This window comes from Leguminivora glycinivorella, chromosome 26 (assembly GCF_023078275.1).
Source record: "Leguminivora glycinivorella isolate SPB_JAAS2020 chromosome 26, LegGlyc_1.1, whole genome shotgun sequence".
Lineage (NCBI taxonomy): Eukaryota > Metazoa > Arthropoda > Insecta > Lepidoptera > Tortricidae > Leguminivora > Leguminivora glycinivorella.
This window is the reverse complement of record NC_062996.1, coordinates 577457-597490: the sequence shown is the minus strand read 5'-3', so window position 1 is coordinate 597490 and position 20034 is coordinate 577457. Positions and strand designations below refer to the sequence as shown.

The following is a 20034-nucleotide window of genomic DNA, read 5'->3' as shown; positions in this document are numbered from 1 at the left end:
GGTTTTTTGACAGATTTCCGATTTATTTTAAAAATATTTTTAGTAAAAATTGACACATTAAAGAGTTGTCAAAGACTCATGATTATCCTCCTTGCGTTATCCCGTCACCACGGCTAATGGGAGGCCTGGGGTCCGCTTTGACAACTAATCGCAAGATTTGACGTAGGCACTAATTTGTACAAAAGCGACTGCCATCTGACTTTCCAACACGAAGGGTAACTAGACCTTATTGGAATTAGTCCGGTTTCCTCACGATGTTTTCCTTCACCGAAAAGCGACTGGCAAATATCAAATGACATTTCGCACATTAGATCAGAAAAACTCATTGGTACGAGCCGGGGTTCGAACCCACGACCGAATCAAAAGTCGTACGCTCTTATCGCTAGACCACCAGCGCTTTTACATAGAAGCGGGTTCAGATATCCGTCCAATTTTTATATTTCCAGATCAGTAGGTTTCCTTTTCCCTAATTTCTTATTGAAAAACGAGTCTTCTGTGAATACTAATATTAATACACGATCAAAGAAAGCGTGAGCCTACCTTTGGTAATAATAGTTATGTGTTATACAAGGGGGCAAAGTTGTATTTTAACACACGAGAAGTAAAATACATTTGCACCCGAGTGTAACACAAAACTTTTCCCCTCACTATAGCGAGGAAACTACAACGCAAAAAATGCGTTTATCACTGCTTCCAGTAGGTAGTTCCACAGGTGGTAAATCATCTTTATTATTATAGTTTTTACCCGCTGGTATAAACAAATAAACTGGATAAAACACGTGTTTCCGAGCTAGTGAGGGGAAAAAATATTTCAAAACAGTATAAATATTTCAACAATAACAACAACAATTTTCATCTTTTGAGCGTTTCTTTTTTTTCGCCACTTTTATGAAATGTGATATTTTTGAAGAAAATTATGCTACTTCTACTCAGAATCACTAGCTAAAAATTGTCCCATATGATTTTTTCTTATTTTGTTACCATTTTCCGTGCATGTTGTGTGGGGTAACAAAAGAGGAAACTAACAAAAATGTATGGATATTCTGGGACACTTTTTGTCTCCCAGTGAGATTGAAAGTACTCGTGTGATTCTGAGTACAATTGACCTAAAATTCCCTAAATCAAAATCAAAATAAAAAAATGGCAAAAAAAAAAGAAATGCTCTTTTAGCTAATATTTAATAGCAAATATTTCGACGACCGGTTTGGCCTAGCGGGTAGTGACCGAGTGTAAGGGCATTTATTTGTGTGATGAACATTATACAGACATCGGATTCCGTGGGGCGAAACTTCTTGACAGCTAGGGACTTCCTATATCGATAAACTCATTTATCGATACTAGTTCTATATACTAGTGACCGCCCCCAACATTCTGTGTGTTTTTTGTAACTATTGTTCTGAAGACCAGTATGAAGTTCATACATAGTGTCTAAAATAAATAACGTCGAAATAAATTGTGACGAGTAAACTTTTAAAAACGTTTTCAAAAAAGAAGAAGAAAATTGAGTTCTTAGGCTCCGCGCACACGGGCGACAAAGTTGCTCGGCGACTTTCGTATTTGTATGAAAAGTTGCGTCGCCTCGTGTGCGCACCTTCATACTAGCCCATAGACCGAGCGACGGAGACAAAACAGTTTTGTCTCCCGTCTGTGGGGGCCCTTTTTTTATTATGTAATGTTTTTTTTAGACTACGTGTCGGTGGCAACCAAACATACGGTCCGGTGCGGTGGAAAGCGGTTACCGTAACCTATGGACGCCTGCAACTCAAACAGTGTCACATGCGCATACTCTTTTAATAAAAACATATTTTATAAGCAAACCTTTGTGTGATCACTAGTATTTAGAACTAGTATCGATAAATGAGTTTATCGATATAGGAAGTCCCTAGCTGTCAATAAGTTTCGCCCCACGGAATCCAATGTCTGCGTGAGCACAAATATCTGTTCCTGAGTCATGGATGTTTTCTATGTATATAATTATGTGTATTATGTCTCACAGTACAAAATATATAATCGTCTTTAGTTGTGATGTGCTGTGACTAGATCAATTTACAATACCTGTGCAATTCTGAAAAAAATATAACGGTCTTTATTATGACGTCTTCGATATTGGCAAAGAGGATCGAGTAGTATAGAGAGTTAGTTACTGTCAAACTAAAATGATAACTATGTATATAAGTATATATTTTTCTATTTAATTATGTATATCGTCGCTTAGCACCCATAGTACAAGCTTTGCTTAGTTTGGGGCTAAGTAGATCTGTGTAACGTGTCCCCCAATATTTATTTATTTATTTTAAATTACTTCAGCAAAACTTTTATTTTTTAGCAAAGATTTCATATTTGGGCGTAATCGTACCTGTTTTAAGGGTTTCGTAGCTAAAAGGTACAAAAAGAATCCTTTTTTTATTAAAACTAGTAATATAGTGTGTGTTAAAACTAGTAATTTAGTAGTGAGACCTGAGTGGAGCGTTAGGTCACAGTATAATAAAGAGTACAATCGTACAGTATGGCCACTCCCGCTCCCCGCTGAAAGTGCCACCCACCCACGCTCGGTTACAACAGTCGACCTGTCATATCTCACTCATACAAGCATAGTACGCGTTCACCTACACGAGCTTAGACTGTGTGCTAGGAACGCGCCTCTTTCATATATTTGATCGCCAGTGTCCGAGGTGTTAGGTTAAGTAGATTTTTTTAAATCGGTAAAACTTTTTCCCATCCCTACTCTACGCGGCGCCTGTGGCGTTTAAGTGAGTTCCACTTTGATCGCGGAAAATTACTCTATGCCCGTCTATAAACGTCCTAACTCTACCTTCCTTCAACCTAGAAATAACCAACTTATTACAGCTACGCATAGGCGAGTCTGGCTTGATAGAGTAGGTAGAGACGGTAATGTCAAAGCAATTGGGTTACAACTGGAGGACTTAAGGCTGAGGGTCATGAGGCCTTGACAAGGCGTAAATAGCTTGCCCGGTTGGAATTACATTTTATCTTACGATACGATACATGGCATGTCTGCGACGCGAAACGAAAACGAAACGCCGCGAAAGGTAGTCTGGCTCTGTCGCGCCAATACGCAAGAGCGATAGAGATAGATATCTACGAGCGTTTCGTTTCGTGAGCGTTTGTGCCATTCGGCTACGTACCCTGATCTGTATACATGTGTCAACAGTTAGATTTTTAAACATTGGAAACAGATTTCTGACAGCTAAAGTTTACCGCTATTAAATAAATAAATAAATAAAATAAATAAATATTATAGGACATTCTTACACAGATTGACTGAGGCCCACGGTTAAGCTCAAGAAGGCTTGTGTTGTGGGTACTCAGACAACGATATATTTAATATATAAATACTTATATACATAGAAAACATCCATGACTCAGGAACAAATATCTGTGCTCATCACACAAATAAATGCCCTTACCGGGATTCGAACCCGGGACCGCGGCGCAGTAGGCAGGGTCACTACCGACTGCGCCAGACCGGTCGCTATTTGGTTGGGTGTCTTATACTTAAAAAAACAAAACCATAAATATAAAATTCTACGAGTAATTAATTATTTTTTCCCCTCACTAGCTCGGAAACACGTGTTTTGTCCTTTAATACCAGCGGTTAAAAATGCATTTTATCCACTAATGGGTAAAGTAATTTGACCTTGATAAAGTCAAATTAACTGCTTTAAAATTGATAAAAGTAGGTGAATCTAGTAATAAAGATGATTTACCACCTGTGAAACTACTGGAAGCAGTGATAAACGCATTTTTTGCGTTGTAGTTTCCTCGCTATATTGAGGGGAAAAGATTTGTATTACACTCGGGTGCAAATGTATTTTACTTCTCGTGTGTTAAAAAACTCGCAAGTTCAGGATTCTATTCTCGAACCACTCGCTTCGCTCGTGGTTCAACTATAGAATCCTTTCACTTGCTCGTTTTTCAATTCCACACTCGGCGTTAAAATACAACTTTGCCCCCTTGTATAACAATAGTTATTTGTTATACAATAGTTATTTTCCAATCGGAGACGTGATCCAAATGTACAAACTTAACGGGAATTTGGAACTTGGAACCTGCTGAGCCGCGGTCCCAGGTTCGAATCCCGGTAAGAGCATTTATTTGTGTGATGAGCACAGATATTTGTTCCTGAGTCATAGATGTTTTCTATGTATATAAGTATGTATTTATCTATTTAAGTATGTATATCGTCGCTTAGCACCTATAGTACAAGCTTTGCTTAGTTTGGGGCTAAGTTGATCTGTGTAAGGTGTCCCCCAATTTATTAAAAAAAAAAAAAAAAAAGTGTCAAAAATGTGAACTTACATATCCGGGACAGTAGAAGATACACCGTGTATAAGAATCACCCGGATCCTAGATGGCTACTCGACCGTCCAATCGCGAGAGTGGCTCATGCCTTATTCATCAGGTGTTGGGTTCGATAATTCGATTGTACTTGCGTTGAGTACAAGCCACCCCGGAGGATAGTCTAGCAATATGATTACACTTGTACAAAATTAAAATTTTGAAAAAACCCCCGACCGCGACATACTAGACCGATTTTCATTAAACATGGCTAGGGTTGCAAATAGAAAAAAAACAAATGTTTTTTTTTAGAATTGATGAAATTCGTTGAATAGTTAACATTAAGTCTAAAAAAACACATAAAAGTACTAACCGCTTTGCAAATTTTGAGATTTCGTAATTTAGAAAAAAAAATACTCCAGAAAAAAAAACTGTTATTTTTTTCACGGTTTTTTTTCATGTTTTTTTTTTCAAGCCAGAAAAAAAACCGTTTCTTTGCAACCCTAAACATGGCTAAGAACACTCCCGACTAACTCAGCTTTCAGACAAAAAAAAAAACTAAATCTAAATCGGTTCATCCGTTCGGGAGCTACGATGCCACAGACAGACACACACAGATAGACAGACAGACTGACAGTCAGACAGACAGATAGATACGTCAAACTTATAACACCCCGTCGTTTTTGCGTCGGGGGTTAATGAGGAGGCACACTGACATTTTATCCCGCCAGGCGGCGCCTGTGCAAGTGTCTAGGCATGTCACTGTCATTCATATGTGAGAGAGATAAAAACATATCATCTTCTCGCTCTCACGCATGGACTAATGGGGTGGTGCCATCTGTCATAACCTTTGAGTGTGCCTCCTCATTAGTGCAAAATGTTTTTCACTACAGCACTAATTTAATAATATTTGAGCCATTTGCATGACAAATACGAATGTGTCCGTGAAAACACGATGGAAAATATTTACGCCGTGTCTTGCGTGGGCGACGGTCGCGCGACCGTCGCGACACGTCGCCGTCGCGTCTCATACTTCCATATCGATAAGGTTTGATTTCGTATGCGTCGCATCGCCGTTGCGCGTCCATCGCGCGACCGTCGCCCACGCAAGCCACGGCGTTAGGAGGCCGTCAACTTAGATTAATAACACCAATTTTAATTCATTCGGAAAAGGGTTTAACCATTTATAATTAGAACAAACGAAGCACTGTTTTTTACACCAGAGTTATTTTGATTTTATATGGTGTTTGCACAAATTTATTAAATTTGAAAAATAATCGGAGTCAATTCGTGTGAGATTGTAACACTAAATTGACACTGTCCGCAATCTAAACACGCGGCAGCGTGTCAAGCCAAGTTCAAGTAACCGAACTGGCAGACAACATCGTGTGTAATATTACACGAACTATTTGGAGCCTCTATGGGCGTCCTCACAACAATAGTTATTTGTTATACAAGGGGGCAAAGCTGTATTTTAACGCCGAGTGTGGAATTGAAAAACGAGCAAGTGAAAGGATTCTATAGTTGAACCACGAGCGAAGCGAGTGGTTCGAGAATAGAATCCTGAACTTGCGAGTTTTTTAACACACGAGAAGTAAAATACATTTGCACCCGAGTGTAACACAAAACTTTTCCCCTCACTATAGCGAGGAAACTACAACGCAAAAATGCGTTTTATCACTGCTTTCAGTAGTTCCACAGGTGGTAAATCATCTTTATTACTAGATTCACCAACTTTTATTAATTTCAAAGCAGTTAATTTGACTTTATTCAAGGTCAAATTACTTTACCCACTAGTGGATAAAATGCGTTTTTACCTGCTGGTATTAAAGGACAAAACACGTGTTTCCGAGCTAGTGAGGGGAAAAGTAATTTATTCAGCAATTAGGCCACAGGGGCACTTTTACACGTCACATATAATATGTACATATTTATAATGATTTAAAATTGAATTGAAATTACAATTGATACTACTAATTCTAAGTTCGAACTAAAGTATAACTCTATAATAATAAGCTGACGGTGAGTGGCGACACCGCGGACCCCTATTCCAGAGGGCCCTTTTTTATGGCCCTCGCCTCTGAGCTTGTTTAACCGGCCGGCCAGAGTGGATTCGCAAGAGCGGGACCTATGCTCCAGGTTGGAAGTGTAAAATGTCATAACGCCGGCGGCCTGCTGAACGGATCACCGGGATCTGGCTACCGCAGTCTCACCTCTCGACAACCTCTTAGCCTCTCTTCAAGTGTTGCTCTGTTGTCGCACCGTGCGTGCGGCCGTTTTGCAGGGCCCACTCAATGAGTTGGCAAGTCACCGCCTGTCTTCTACAATTCCGAGACTAATTGTCACGGCAGGTGTCCGATAGTCTCCTCCCATAGCCCATTAACCAGTCCATCCAATTTGCAAAACAATAGCCTTATGACCTTAGTTCCCATCGCAACACAAAAGTGTTGCACTGCAATAGTCTTTGCACCTGGCGGGGACCATCGTCGGGTGTATCACATTGTGCGCTCGGGGATGGTATCCGCCACGTGTATCCCTTGCCTTTAAATTAAAATGTCTTAAAGGGCCTCTGTGCTGTTGGCTTCGGCCCCACGCATGCCTCCCAAAGGTCCGGGACCCCATAGTCCCGAGATATGGAAAAGACAAACAAATAATAATAATAAAGCCATTTATTCCCACAAAAACATTATAAAATATGCAACAAAAACAAAAAAATAAAAATAATAATAACATTAAGAATTTACAATTTAAGATTTAAGATCATAAGTATAGTATAACTCTACTGCAATTAATTAGACATGTATAATGTCTCTAAATGTCGAATTACAACTAAGAACTAGACTTAATATAAAAAGTACAAATACAAAAAAAATCTAAAATTACTTTAGAGGTGCAAATGACTCTAGGGCTGATAGTCCACTATCATATGTTTATCATAGAAATATGAAAAAATAAAAGTATGTAGTATTTTTTATTAAATATGAAAATAGTTTCCATAGGTCTTTTACTAATGACCCTGTAAGTATGTGGAAATGTCAAAAATACACGCTGTATATGGTCATGTATCTCATGTATAGTCAGTGTCCTTTACTGAAGTACCTAATTCTTATTTCGAAAACCATAGTATTAATACATTTTTCCGGTTTTCCCTTCTCTATTTATACCGCCCCATTACTGAATACCGGTTTTTTTCCCAACACTACGCGGGAAATGAGCTGTCACGGCCACGCCTCGCAATTGGCTTTCAAAACTCATCGAGCACTCTCGCCTCTGATTGGTTAACGATTTTGACGTTCCATTTAGTTTTTGAATTTCGCTTGCACTTGAGAAAGTTGTCTTCGGAATTCGTTAAGGAATACTGAGGAATAGAGACATGGGTTTCCGTATCCTTGGAAAGGTTCCTGATACCTACATATACCTACATATACCTACAAGTACCTAAGGCAATTTTATTTTATCATTGAATTTCAGGAACGATTTTGTTTCGCTTAAAGTATTCTCTTTTGTGGTTGAGAGTATCTGCGAGACACACTTGACGGTCAACCAAATCTTGGCACTAAAAATGGCGGCAAATTTGAATATGTAATGCACGGGTCAGTGGCGAATTGTCTTCATAAAATGTGTACCTTGCCTTGACGTTAACGGAATCATCGACGACATACACAATTACACAGAAAATTGTAATATAAGGGCGAAGGTTTCACTCCCAAACAAAATTTGTTTTTCTCGCCATTTTTAACCCCTGACGCAAAAACGACGGGGTGTTATAAGTTTGACGTGTCTGTCTGTGGCATCGTAGCTCCCGAACTGATGAACCGTATTAGATTTCGTTTTTTTTTTTTGAAAGCTGAGTTAATCGGGAGTCTTAGCCATGTTTCATGAGATAATCGATCCACTATGTCGGGGTTTTTTTTTCTAAATTGTAATTTTGTGGATAGGTTAGATTTGGTTGATCGTCTACTTACGTGAAATGTATTTCACACTATTTTTGAAAGAAATGAAAAATAACTTATTATACACCCTGGTTTATTGAATTCCGTTAACTTTAAGGGAATGATTCTTTAGATCAAATGTACAATTAATTTCTCTAATGTTTATTAGCGTCTTAATTCTTACGGTTATCGATTTATTAAAAAAATAAAAATAATTACTGAACACAGCCTATACCACTTCGCAATGACATTTGTTTTGACATGTGCCGTCAATCACTTAACACTAACTTGAATATTATCACGGAATATATAATAGTACAAGTACAGAAGGCTCACTCCTTTGATGTTCACAAAATGCCGCCATTCTAAATTCTTACCTACATTAACAAACGGACCGCACGCGAGCAGCCGACATTGAATTCTATTGCGTCGCGCGAAGGTCGTCACCACTGAACGGGCCGCGAACTCGCGGCCGCCGGCATGTACTTGTAGCGCTGCGATAGAATTGCCGAGTGAGCCGCCCCTGATATTATACTTAAAGGTCTCTCACACTAATTAATTAATTTATTATGTATGAAAAGGATGACATTTTTTTTGCGAATTTAACTAAAAGTGATATACAGGGTGGTTCCTGATAACGAACCTAACGACATGTCGAATTTAACGGAAAACAAAAACAACGGTGTATTAAGGGGAAACATGTGAAAAACTCTTGGTAGTGGGTCTCAATGTAATACTATTTCCGCCCTGATAAACAGAGACCCGCATTTCCAATCTTGATTTGGTCAAACATTGTTGAATGTAGGAAATTAGTCGAGAATCTAGGTTACAAAGGTTTCAAACACCTTCAAATCCTATATATTATGTTCCATTGTAAGGTACAGCGGGACACATCTCGACTGGGGGGCAAATGTGACTGGTCTATTTTTTCCATGTTTTACAATGTTTGCATTAAGTAAATAGAGTGTCCACCGGTTATATGTAATAATTCATAATAATTCATAATTTCTTTATTGCATCCATGGTTACATCTAGGTGTTACATATTTATATTGGTTTCACATGGACCCTGACAGGGTACAGCAAGTCTTAAATCTAAATTATGCTAGGTATTGAATCGATGTAGAACTCAACATACTTAATAGTGTAATAATGAAAAAAGTGGATTAGTTACAATTGTCCCCCAGTAGAGATTTGCCCCGCTGTACCTACTTAAGAGATTTCCGAGTACAGTACAAATTAAAAAAAAAGTTTTATAGTTGAAGCTTTCGTACCTACTGATCACAAAAAGATTTTTCCCCCTCACTAGCTCGGAAACACGTGTTTTGTCTTTTAATTCCAGCGGATAAAAACGCATTTTATCCACTAGTGGATAAAGTAATTTGACCTTGAATATAGTTTTTAAAATTAATAAAAGTAGGTGAATCTAGTAATGAAAATGATTTACCACCTGTGGAACAACTGTGATAAACGCATTTTTTGCGTTGTAGTTTCTTCGCTATAGTGAGGGGAAAAGTTTTGTGTTACACACGAGTGCAAATGTATTTTACTTCTCGTGTGTTGAAAAACATGTGTGGCTCTGCGGAACCGGTGAATTCTGGTCTACGGATTGCCACACCGAGTAGGGCGCTCTACGTGTCTCGCCTGCATTACTCCGCCATGGCTGACGAGGTGGTGGACTACGTTCGTCGGAAGACTGGCTACACGCTGAGGGTGCAACAGCTGCAGTCGCGTCACTATGTGCACTTCAGCTCGTTCGTTGTGCGCGTGCCGCGGCCGCTGCAGGACACCATCGCGAGCGCAGACTTCTGGCCGAAAGGTGTGGTTTTTCGGCGGTTCCGGGGCAACCTGCCAAATCCCACACCGGGGCAAACTACGCAACGGAGCCACGCTGTGACGTCATCGCCCAAATCAATTGTTTAATTTTATTTTTAATTTTGTTCTATTTATTTTATCTCTTTTTTGTTAAAATCTAAGTTTCGTGACGCATTGGTTTTACTGTAATGTCATGTAAACATGTTTTTTTACTAATAAATAAATAAGATTTCTATCAACTTACTGAAATGTCATTTGAATCGAAATGACAGACTCTGCCACAGCACTAGTTTAAAAATAGAAATGAATGATAAATGACATAATAAGTAAATCCTGCGTGATAAACTCGTAAAATACTCACTAACGCCGTGTCTTGCGTGGGCGACGGTCGCGCGACCGTCGCGCGACCGTAGCCGTAGCGTCTCATACTTCCATATCGATAAGGTTTGATTTCGTATGCGTCGCATCGCCGTCGCGCGACCATCGCGCGACCGTCGCCCACGCAAGCCACGGCGTAACGATGTGTATGTGATGTAACATGTGTAAGATTATGTTTAAAGTAAAAGAAGTATTGTTTTTAAGTACTTGATTTTTTTAAATATGATTACAGGATTTTATTTATAATTGCATTAGGTTGTGCTCGTTTACGTATTGTGGACACTGTCATGTGTCAAAAAGAGGTTCTTACAGGGGACAATAGTTCAAATACAATCAATTTCTCTATGAAACTTGCCTCTTAACTCTTACTGCGTTTTCACATTATCCGATCCGATATCGGATGTCGGACTGATATCCCATACATTGAAGTCGCGCGTCTTTGATTTTTGCCTTTGAAATCCTTCCGACATCCGATATCGGATCGGATAATGTGAAAACGCACTTACGGTTATCGAATTATTAAAAAAAAAACGATTTAATTACTGAACACGTGTGTGGCATCCCTTACCACTTCCTAATGTTATTTGTTTTGACATGTGCCGTCAAACACTTGACAATGACTTTAATGTGATGATTAACTAATTAATCCATTTATTATGTATGGAAACAAAAAAATTTTTTTTTTTTATTTAACAAAAAGCGATATACAGGATTGTTCCTGAAGATGAACCTATAACTGCGTGTCGAATTTAACGGAAAACAAAAAAAAACACGGTGTATATAAGTATTTGACATGTTTCCGTGTTATGAGTACCTACGTTACTCTTCTGCACAGAACTAGATTTAGATAGAAGGAACAAGTTCATCTATTTGTATGGCGGCCGAGCGTGTCAGATTTTGTACTGAAGTTGTTACTTGCCTGTGATTTTAAATATGTCTCAAGTTCTTAAGTGTTCATAATTTTTTCCCCTCACTAGCTCGGAAACACGTGTTTTGTCCTTTAATATCAGCGGGTAAAAACGCATTTTATCCACTAGTGGTTAAAGTAATTTGACCTTGAATAAAGTCAAATTAACTGCTTTAAAATTGATAAACGGAGGTGAATCTAGTAATAAAGATGATTTACCACCTGTGGAACTACTGGAAGCAGTGATAAACGCATTTCTTGCGTTGTAGTTTCCTCGCTATAGTGAGGGGAAAAGTTTTGTGTTACACTCGGGTGCAAATATATTTTACTTCTCGTGTGTTAAAATACTCGCAAGTTCAGGATTCTATTCTCGAACCACTCGCTTCGCTCGTGGTTCAACTATAGAATCCTTTCACTTGCTCGTTTTTCAATTCCACACTCGGCGTTAAAATACAACTTTGTATAACAAATAACTATTGTGTTGTTGCAATTAAATATCACGTAACGAGGCATTTTTAACCGACGCAAAAACGACGGGGTGTTATAAGTTTAATGTGTCTGTCTGTCTGTCTGTCTGTCCATCTGCCTGTCTGTCTGTTTGTCTGTCTGTTTGTCTGTCTGTCTGTGTGTGTGTCTGTCTGTGGCAACGTAACTCCCGAACGGATGAACCGATTTAGATTTAGTTTTTTTGTCTGAAAGCTGAGTTAGTCGGGAGTGTTCTTAGATAATTATGTTTCATGAAAATCGGTCTATGTCACGGTTGGGGGTTTTTTCAAAATTTTAATTTTGTGGTTAGGTTATTAATGTTTTTGTTAACTTCAAATTACAAAAATTGACGCCCGAAAGCTGCAAGCTGCGATTAAAGACGGACAACTCAGTGGATTTTACTGAGTTCATTTGACATGCTACTTAAGTACGAGCGACAGAGATATCTACGAGCGTTTTGTTTCGTGAGCGTATCGTGAGCGTTTGTGTATTCGGCTACGCACGCAGGCGTTTGAAAATATGGTCACCAATAAATCTCCAAATGGCGTTTGAGAATTTTCGTCACCAAATAGGCGTTTAATAGGAATAGGCGTTTGAAAAACGCCCGACACTTTAAGTTTGATGGCGCCGAAGGCGCCCGGCTTAGGACCGAGTGCGTCGGGCTTCGCCCGACACTTTAAGTTGAAGGGCGCCATCGGCGCCCGGCTTAGGATCGAGTGCATCGGGCTTCGCCCAACACTTTGAGTTTGGTAAGGTCATATAATTAAGTTCCTATAGCGCCTTAAAGATTATTGTCTTATTTCATCAGTGTAGTTATAATAGTATTCAATAGGTGGCGCCAAAAAATCGAGGTACAATTCTTAGTATGAAGTATGTAAATCCTATATAAATAATTCTTGTTACTATAGTCCCGGATCTGTAAGTTCACATTTTTGACATTTTTGTTTTGAAGTATGTTGCGATGAGGCTAAGACGTATCGTTTGCCAAATCTAACGATTTTTACCGCTCTTTAGTACATTACCGCAAGTTGAGCCTAAAGGAACTATCGATACTGAATAGGAATGGAATCGATTGTCATCATAAAAACACCATGTGGAAAAAAAAAACATACAAATTATATGGGAAAAGTTTTTCGCAATTTGTGACTTTTCTAACCGGATTCTTTTTTTTTTGGTCGCATACAAGCTTTTGATCCTTAATAGGTATGGGATCGATTGGTGTAAAAAAAAAGTTTGTCAAAAATGCCCTTTTTCTCGCACCCTGTATGTTTTTCCAAAATCTGTAAATGCCATTTTTCATCAATTTGAAATCGATGGATGGTCCCCTTAGACTATTTTCACGTAGGACTACGGCATCTCATAACTGCCATTACTGACCCGCTATCAAAATACACCCTGTATAGCTACTATAAAATGTTTTTTTTATGACTTGTCCGATATCTGATTTATATTAAATATTAATGGGTACATTTTTCCCCGCAGTCCCGATCATCCCGGAGTTCCTCTACGACATTAGACACCCGGATGCTCCGCTGTCCATGTCTCTCGACACGACCGCAGCCCCCACGCCCTACTGCCCCTGTCTCAACAACAGCCTCGCCATCAGCAACGCCACGCAAGGTAAACATAGTCTTTTACATCCTGTATTTATAAAAAAATATAAAAAATAAAAAAGACTTTTTATGCAAAAAAATTACACCCTGTATAAAAAAGTTTATTTATTTATTTATTTAAACTTTATTGCACAGTAAAAAAATGTACAAAAGGCGAACTTAATGCCAGAAGACATTCTCTACCAGCTAACCTTTGGGCCAAACAGAGATCTATAAGAGCTTAATAGGTGCAGGAAATATCGCAATGATGAGAAATAATAAGTTTATAGGTTTAGGCAATGTACACCCTGTATATAAACGGTACACGCTGTATATAAAAGGTGCAACCTGTATGTAAAAATACAAATAAAAAAGAAAAATGTTTTTCCAAAAATTGCACCCTACGCATGCATGACACCTCGCCCTTTTAAAGGGATGAAAACTTAATTTTACTCATCATCATCATCATCCTTGCGTTGCCCCGGCATTGGCCATGGCTCATGGGAGCCTGGGGTCCACTTTCACAACTAATCCCAAGATTTGGCGTAGGCACTAGTTTTACGAAAGCGGCTGCCATCTGACCTTCCAACCGGCCGAACATTTACAACTTATATCAGTGATATAAAAAGACCACAAACTAGATTAATAAAGTACCTCGTCACAAAAAAAGTTAAGGAAAAGTGCAAAAAAGATTATGATAAGTTATTCCCTTTATGTAAAATCGTACCTGTAGATAAAAAAGTTGAGTACTTAACCCTTTAACGGGCAAGACTCAAAAAAATCGTGAGTTCAAACCTCATCGCCATCCTGTAGTACTAAAAATTCTCTACAAGAAAAAAATACAAAAAGATAGTCATACAGGGTGGTCTTTTTTGAGACCGTTGCCCTATAAAGGGTTTAGGATTAGAATATTATTATAGTGATGATAATAAAATAAAAATTAGCAATAGGTATAATACTAGAAGTGTAAGAGAGCAAAAATTAATACAACGAAAAACGAGAAATTATTATGGCAAAAGAACTGCGAAATATATAGTACCCAGAGTGTTTAATAAAATCAATATACTAAGGCAAACTCCAAAAGTGAGCAAAGGGGTAATCAAATCTAGATTAAAAAGTTTTTTCCTCAGTGTTAAGTCATAGTATGTAAGTTAGATAGATGAATCCTGCAATAAGTACGTTTTGAGCATGCTTAAATGTTTGCTTAAATGAAGTAAAACTATTAACAAGTTGTTAGAATTAAGTAAATAGGTTAAGTTATAAGCATAAAAATGAGCGCTAACTCGCCATCAAACGTCATAGTTTGGCGAGATTATATAAAATTTGTAAAAGTGTACATGTTGTTGTGAATAATAAATGAAAAAAAAAAAAACCCGAAGGGTAACTAGGCCTTATGGGATTAGTCCGGTTTCCTCGCGATGTTTTCCTTCACCGAAAAGCGGCTAAATATCAAATGACATTTCGCACATAAGTTCCGAAAAACTCATTGGTGCAGGCCGGGGTTCGAACCCCCGACTTCCGGAATGAAAGTCGCACGCATTTACCGCACGGCTACCAGCGCTTCACATCCTGTATATAAAAAATATAGAAGAAAAGAATAGAAGTTCGAAACGAGTGGTGATAGATTAAAACACGACCGGAGTGTTTTCGACACGAGTTCCGAATTTACTTTTCGCACGTGTATCGTACGACGTTTTTCAGTACAGATGGCCCTCCGAAGTTTCGACCTGACATATCGAGGACTGATGAAACCCGATAAGTTGAGCACACTGGTTTTGAAATTCGATCTATGTGCAATTTCCACATATTAAAAAAAAATAAAAATAAGGCGAATTGAGAACCTCCTCCTTTTTTTGAAGTCGGTTAAAAATTATCTCGATTTATCGGGTTTCACCAGTAACCAGTTTTCGCACCAGTGCGTAAAAAAAACACCATCTGGCCATCTGTACTGAAAAACGTCGTACGATTCACGTGCGAAAAGAAAATTCGTAACTCGCGTCGATTTTAATTTATCGCTACTGGTTTCGAACTTCCTTTTTTACGCACTTGTATCGTAATGTACTATTCTATAACTGTGTACAATCGCACATACTGAGCAAGTGTAATGAAAAAGAAATCTAATACTGACTTTTTAACCATTTTCTTCCAGTCAACATCACAGCCCAGAAAGAAGCCCGCCACCAAGAATTAGTCCACGAGACGGTTGAAGTCGGAGTGATGTTCGCTAGCAAGGCCATCGTACAACTCCTCACTAACCCCTTTGTGGGGCCGCTGACGCATAAGTAAGTGACGTATATATACGTCATGATATTTTTGCACTAACTGTCGTGAAAATGGTTGCCAAACCCTTCGTAGGGCCTCTGACACATAAATGAGTCTTCATTGCCAATGACGCATATATACGTCATGGTATTTATTGAGTAAATTTCGAGAAAATAGTCGCTAAACCCTTTGTAGGACCCCTGGCACATAATTGAGCATTTCTTTTTTTTTCCTAGTAGTTAAAAAAATTGTCCCATACGAATTTTTCTTATTTTGTTACCATTTTCCGTACATGTTGTATGGGGTAACAAAAGAGGAAAATAACAAATATGTATGGAAATTCTGGGACACTTTTTGTCCCCCAGTGAGATTGGAAGTACTCGTGATTCTGAGTACAATTGACCTAAAATTCCGTAAAACAATCAAAATTTTTTTATTGGCAAAAAAAAGAAATGCTCAATTAAGACTTTCTATATGTGTATTGTCAATGACGTATATATACGTCACGGGATAATAACCGTGAAATGATTTTCCTACGAATTATAGAATCATTCACATAAGTACAAAAGATTTATATTTTAGCTGATAAAGCCTATAACGCATATATGCGTCATGAAAAAAGACGCTATACTGGCAAAGCCATCGTACAGCTCATTGCTAATCCCTTCGTGGGACCGCTGACGCATAAATCATGACGTATATATACGTCATGAAAGAAAACGCCACCAAGAACTAGTCCACGAGACCTATAATATACGTCATGGAGTAACCATAAGGTAACCATCGTAAAACTGGTTGCTAAACCCTTCGTTGGACCTCTGACACGTAAGTGCGCCAATGACTTATATATACGTCATGAGGTAACCATCGTACTAACAACAAATTACTTACATTAATTTTAAAGAAAATATTTAATTTGTATTCTTAAATTCTTCCGGAAATTGTTACATACATACTTACTTGAAAATTCCGAAAGTCGCAAGTAGGTGAATCAACTTTTTCATGTCTGTTATTGCCATGGTCACGGTCTCCTGAGTCACGCTGGTTTTATGCAAAAATATGCTACTCAAACTATGGAAAAATGCATGTTTCTGGTGTTAACAAGCCCTTTCCTTAAACCCTACAACTTGTCACCTACAAACATGGACTACATGCATTGCATGCTTACATAATTTCAGTAGCATAATTTTGCATAAAACCAGCGTGACTCAGGGGACCGTAACCATGGCAATAACAGACAAGAAAAAGATGATTTACCCAGTGCAACTTTTCGACCGGTAGGTATACGAAGGACGCTGGTTCGAATCTAGAATGAAATGAAAATTCAGTTATTTTCCAAAATGCCTTTTGAAAGTTTTGAAGACACGATGGCGTTTAAAACTGTACATACGAGGAAATGTAACTCCTTGTTAACCTCCGACGCAAAAACGACGGATTGTTATAAGTTTGATGTGTCTGTCTGTCTGTGTGTGTGTCTGTCTGAGGCATCGTAGCTCCCGAACGGATGAACCGATTTAAAATTAGTTTTTTTTGTTTGAACGCTGAGTTAGTCGGGAGTGTTCTTAGCTATGTTTCATGAATTTAAATTTTTATATTATTTTTTTTTCAGAATCGGCTACAGTATCCCAATGTTCACTGGATTCATACTCATGTTCCTGTCCACACTGAGTGAGTAAATTACACGTCTTTTTTTATTTAAAACCGGCCAAGAGCGTGTCGGGCTACGCTCAGTGTAGGGTTCCGTAGTTTCCCGTATTTTTTTCAAAAACTGTTCAAACATTTCAAGTACTAAATAATTTTCCTAGAAAGTCTCTATAAAGTTCTACTTTTCTGGTTTTTTTCATATTTTTTAAACTTATGGTTCAAAAGTAAGAGAGGGTGGGGACACTTTTTTTTTACTTTTGGAGCGATTATTTCCGAAAATATTAACAATATCAAAAAATGATTTTCATAAACCCCTATTCATCTTTAAATACCTATCCAATAATACATCAGACTGTTAGTGCGTTTTCACATTCCATCCAATATCGGATGTCGGACCGACATCCCACACATTACAGGCGCCATCTATGATTTTGGCGTCGTTGATCGGGTCGCCACCTTCCCGAATAAAGGTTGAGGGAGGCGATGGCTGAGATACGCGTCATACTCGTGAACGGGTGCCGTCTGTGAAGACCGGTCTGTTTAAGCTTACTGGGGCTGTTATAACTTAGTAACTTTAATTCTAATTTTTATTAAATTAGGACACTTTGTTCGGTTGTCGTTTGTTTCCTTTCTTTTAGTGAATATTTTAAATATATGATTTTGACTCATGGAGACCATATACATCTCTAAGGAGAATTAGATTAAGTATACATTTTATTTTTAGTTGTGACATTTAGAGTCATTTGCACCTCTAAAGTAATTTTAGACTTTTTTTTGTATTTGTACTTTTTATATTTAGTGTATGTAGTTCTTGGTTGTAATTCGACATTTAGAGACCTTCTATATCTCTAATTAATTGTATAGAGTTAACTTTAGTTAGAACTTAGAATGAGTATATACAGGACCGGATTAAGGGTAGAGCGAGTGGAGCGGCCGCTCTAGGCGCCACATGGCAAGGGGGCGCCAAAATCGAGAATGTGGAAAAATCCATACAAAAAATTATACGTTGCGTGGGCGCGCACATATCACAAAATGGCCAGAGGAGTCGGATATGATTCCACCTATTGAAAATCTAGATTTGTAATTCAGATTAAGTGGAAAGTTGCACAACATTGCCATTCATAAGGGCGCTGATGCTAGGGCGCCGTAAAAGGAGGATTCTAGCCCTTGACGAACCACGTTGTTGTGCGGCGAACGGTAAAGTTACGTCGCTATCCAAATGCAAATATATGAGTCCATCCGATAGTCCAAAGCGGAGTTCCTCATAAAGCCAAAGGCGCAAAACGTCTCAGAGAGGCGCAATTTTGTGAGTCACAGCAGATGGTGAGCGAATTTCAAAGTACTCAGATCACTTAGTGGCAAAATACCGAAATGGGCATCCCCACGGTGACGATCGAGTCCGCAGTGAATCTCTTAATTAACTCTTAGTATTATAAAAATAATAGTGATGGCGAAATATAAGACCTAAAAGTCGGGAACATAGGCGCCCTGTGAAGTCAAAATACCCCAAAATATGTCAAAGACCGCAGCTCTGCAGACTATAAAAGTTTGAAAGTTCGCGAATTCCCCGCTGGCGGGGAATAATTAATTGAGTCAATAGAAAAAAAATCGCGCTCGCTTCGCTCGCGGTTATACTGTTTATGATTATCTTCTCTTTTAGTTAGGACAAACTCCGAATCTGCTTTCCTGACTTGGCCACTATAGTGCTCCATTTTGCTTGTTATTTCACACGTAACTATACTAGGGTGCGACTACGAAAGTTCAAGCATTTGTCCCTTTTGCACTCTGTATGATGAAATCCATAAATTCTGTTTTGCGTTAATCTTCAAATTACGGCATTACTATGAAAAAAATTTCGCGCTCGCTACACTCGCGATTTATTTTCCTACGTAGTGAGACTTCTTCCCAAGGGCGCCGAAACTCAAACTCGCTCTACCCTGATCGAGTGCACGGGCCGGCGCTGAGTATATAATAGTATCAATTGTAATTTCAATTCAATTTTAAATATTTTCTAAATATGTACATGTGACGTGTAAAAGTGCCCCTGTGGCCTATTTGCTGAATAAATTATTTTGATTTTTGATTTGCCATTGAAATCCTTCCGACATCCGATATCGGATCAGATAATGTGAAAACGGACTTAGGATTGAAATGAAAAAAAAACACTCCTCAATAAAACGTTTTTTTCCACTTTTTATTTTACCACTTTGTCGGAGACTCCGACTCGTAGTGATTGATATACATATTGGTACCAAATTTCAGCTTTCTAGTGCTAATATTGAAAATGTAGGATTCCCATGGAAAATTTGAATTTCGCACCATATTTTAGAGCCAAGACTAGCCAAGGCTATCTGTTGACTGTCTATCAGCAGCGGCTGGTCCATACAAGCCGATTCCCACCGGCTTGCTTAAAATTTATTACTAGTAAAGTACCTAATGTTTAGGTAGGTTACTTTTTGCTCAGTGTTGCCTAGCAGAAATTTTCACCAGCCGCCACTGCAGTGTCTATGGATACTTTTTAAGTTTAACTATCATATTTTTTGTTTCAGTCTTCGCCTTCGGTCGCTCATATAGCGTCCTCTTTATCGCACGCGCGCTGCAAGGCATCGGTTCGTCCTGCTCTTCCGTTTCTGGCATGGGCATGTTGGCAGAACGGTATCCTGATGACAAAGTAAGGGTCCACATAAACTGCTGGCAATCACTGAGAAAGACTTGGACTG

The 20034-nt window shown here is 38.6% G+C and overlaps 1 protein-coding gene across 1 annotated transcript in view; it reads left to right on the top strand.

The window, feature by feature from the left end:
• LOC125240031 (synaptic vesicular amine transporter) overlaps positions 1-20034 on the top strand; it is a 47199-nt gene that overhangs the window by 13306 nt on the left and 13859 nt on the right. The window contains exons 3-6 of the mRNA XM_048147852.1: positions 13299-13436; positions 15558-15690; positions 17280-17338; positions 19864-19985. Of these exons, the coding sequence (XP_048003809.1) occupies positions 13299-13436; positions 15558-15690; positions 17280-17338; positions 19864-19985 (452 nt within the window). The remainder of the gene's footprint in view (positions 1-13298; positions 13437-15557; positions 15691-17279; positions 17339-19863; positions 19986-20034) is intronic.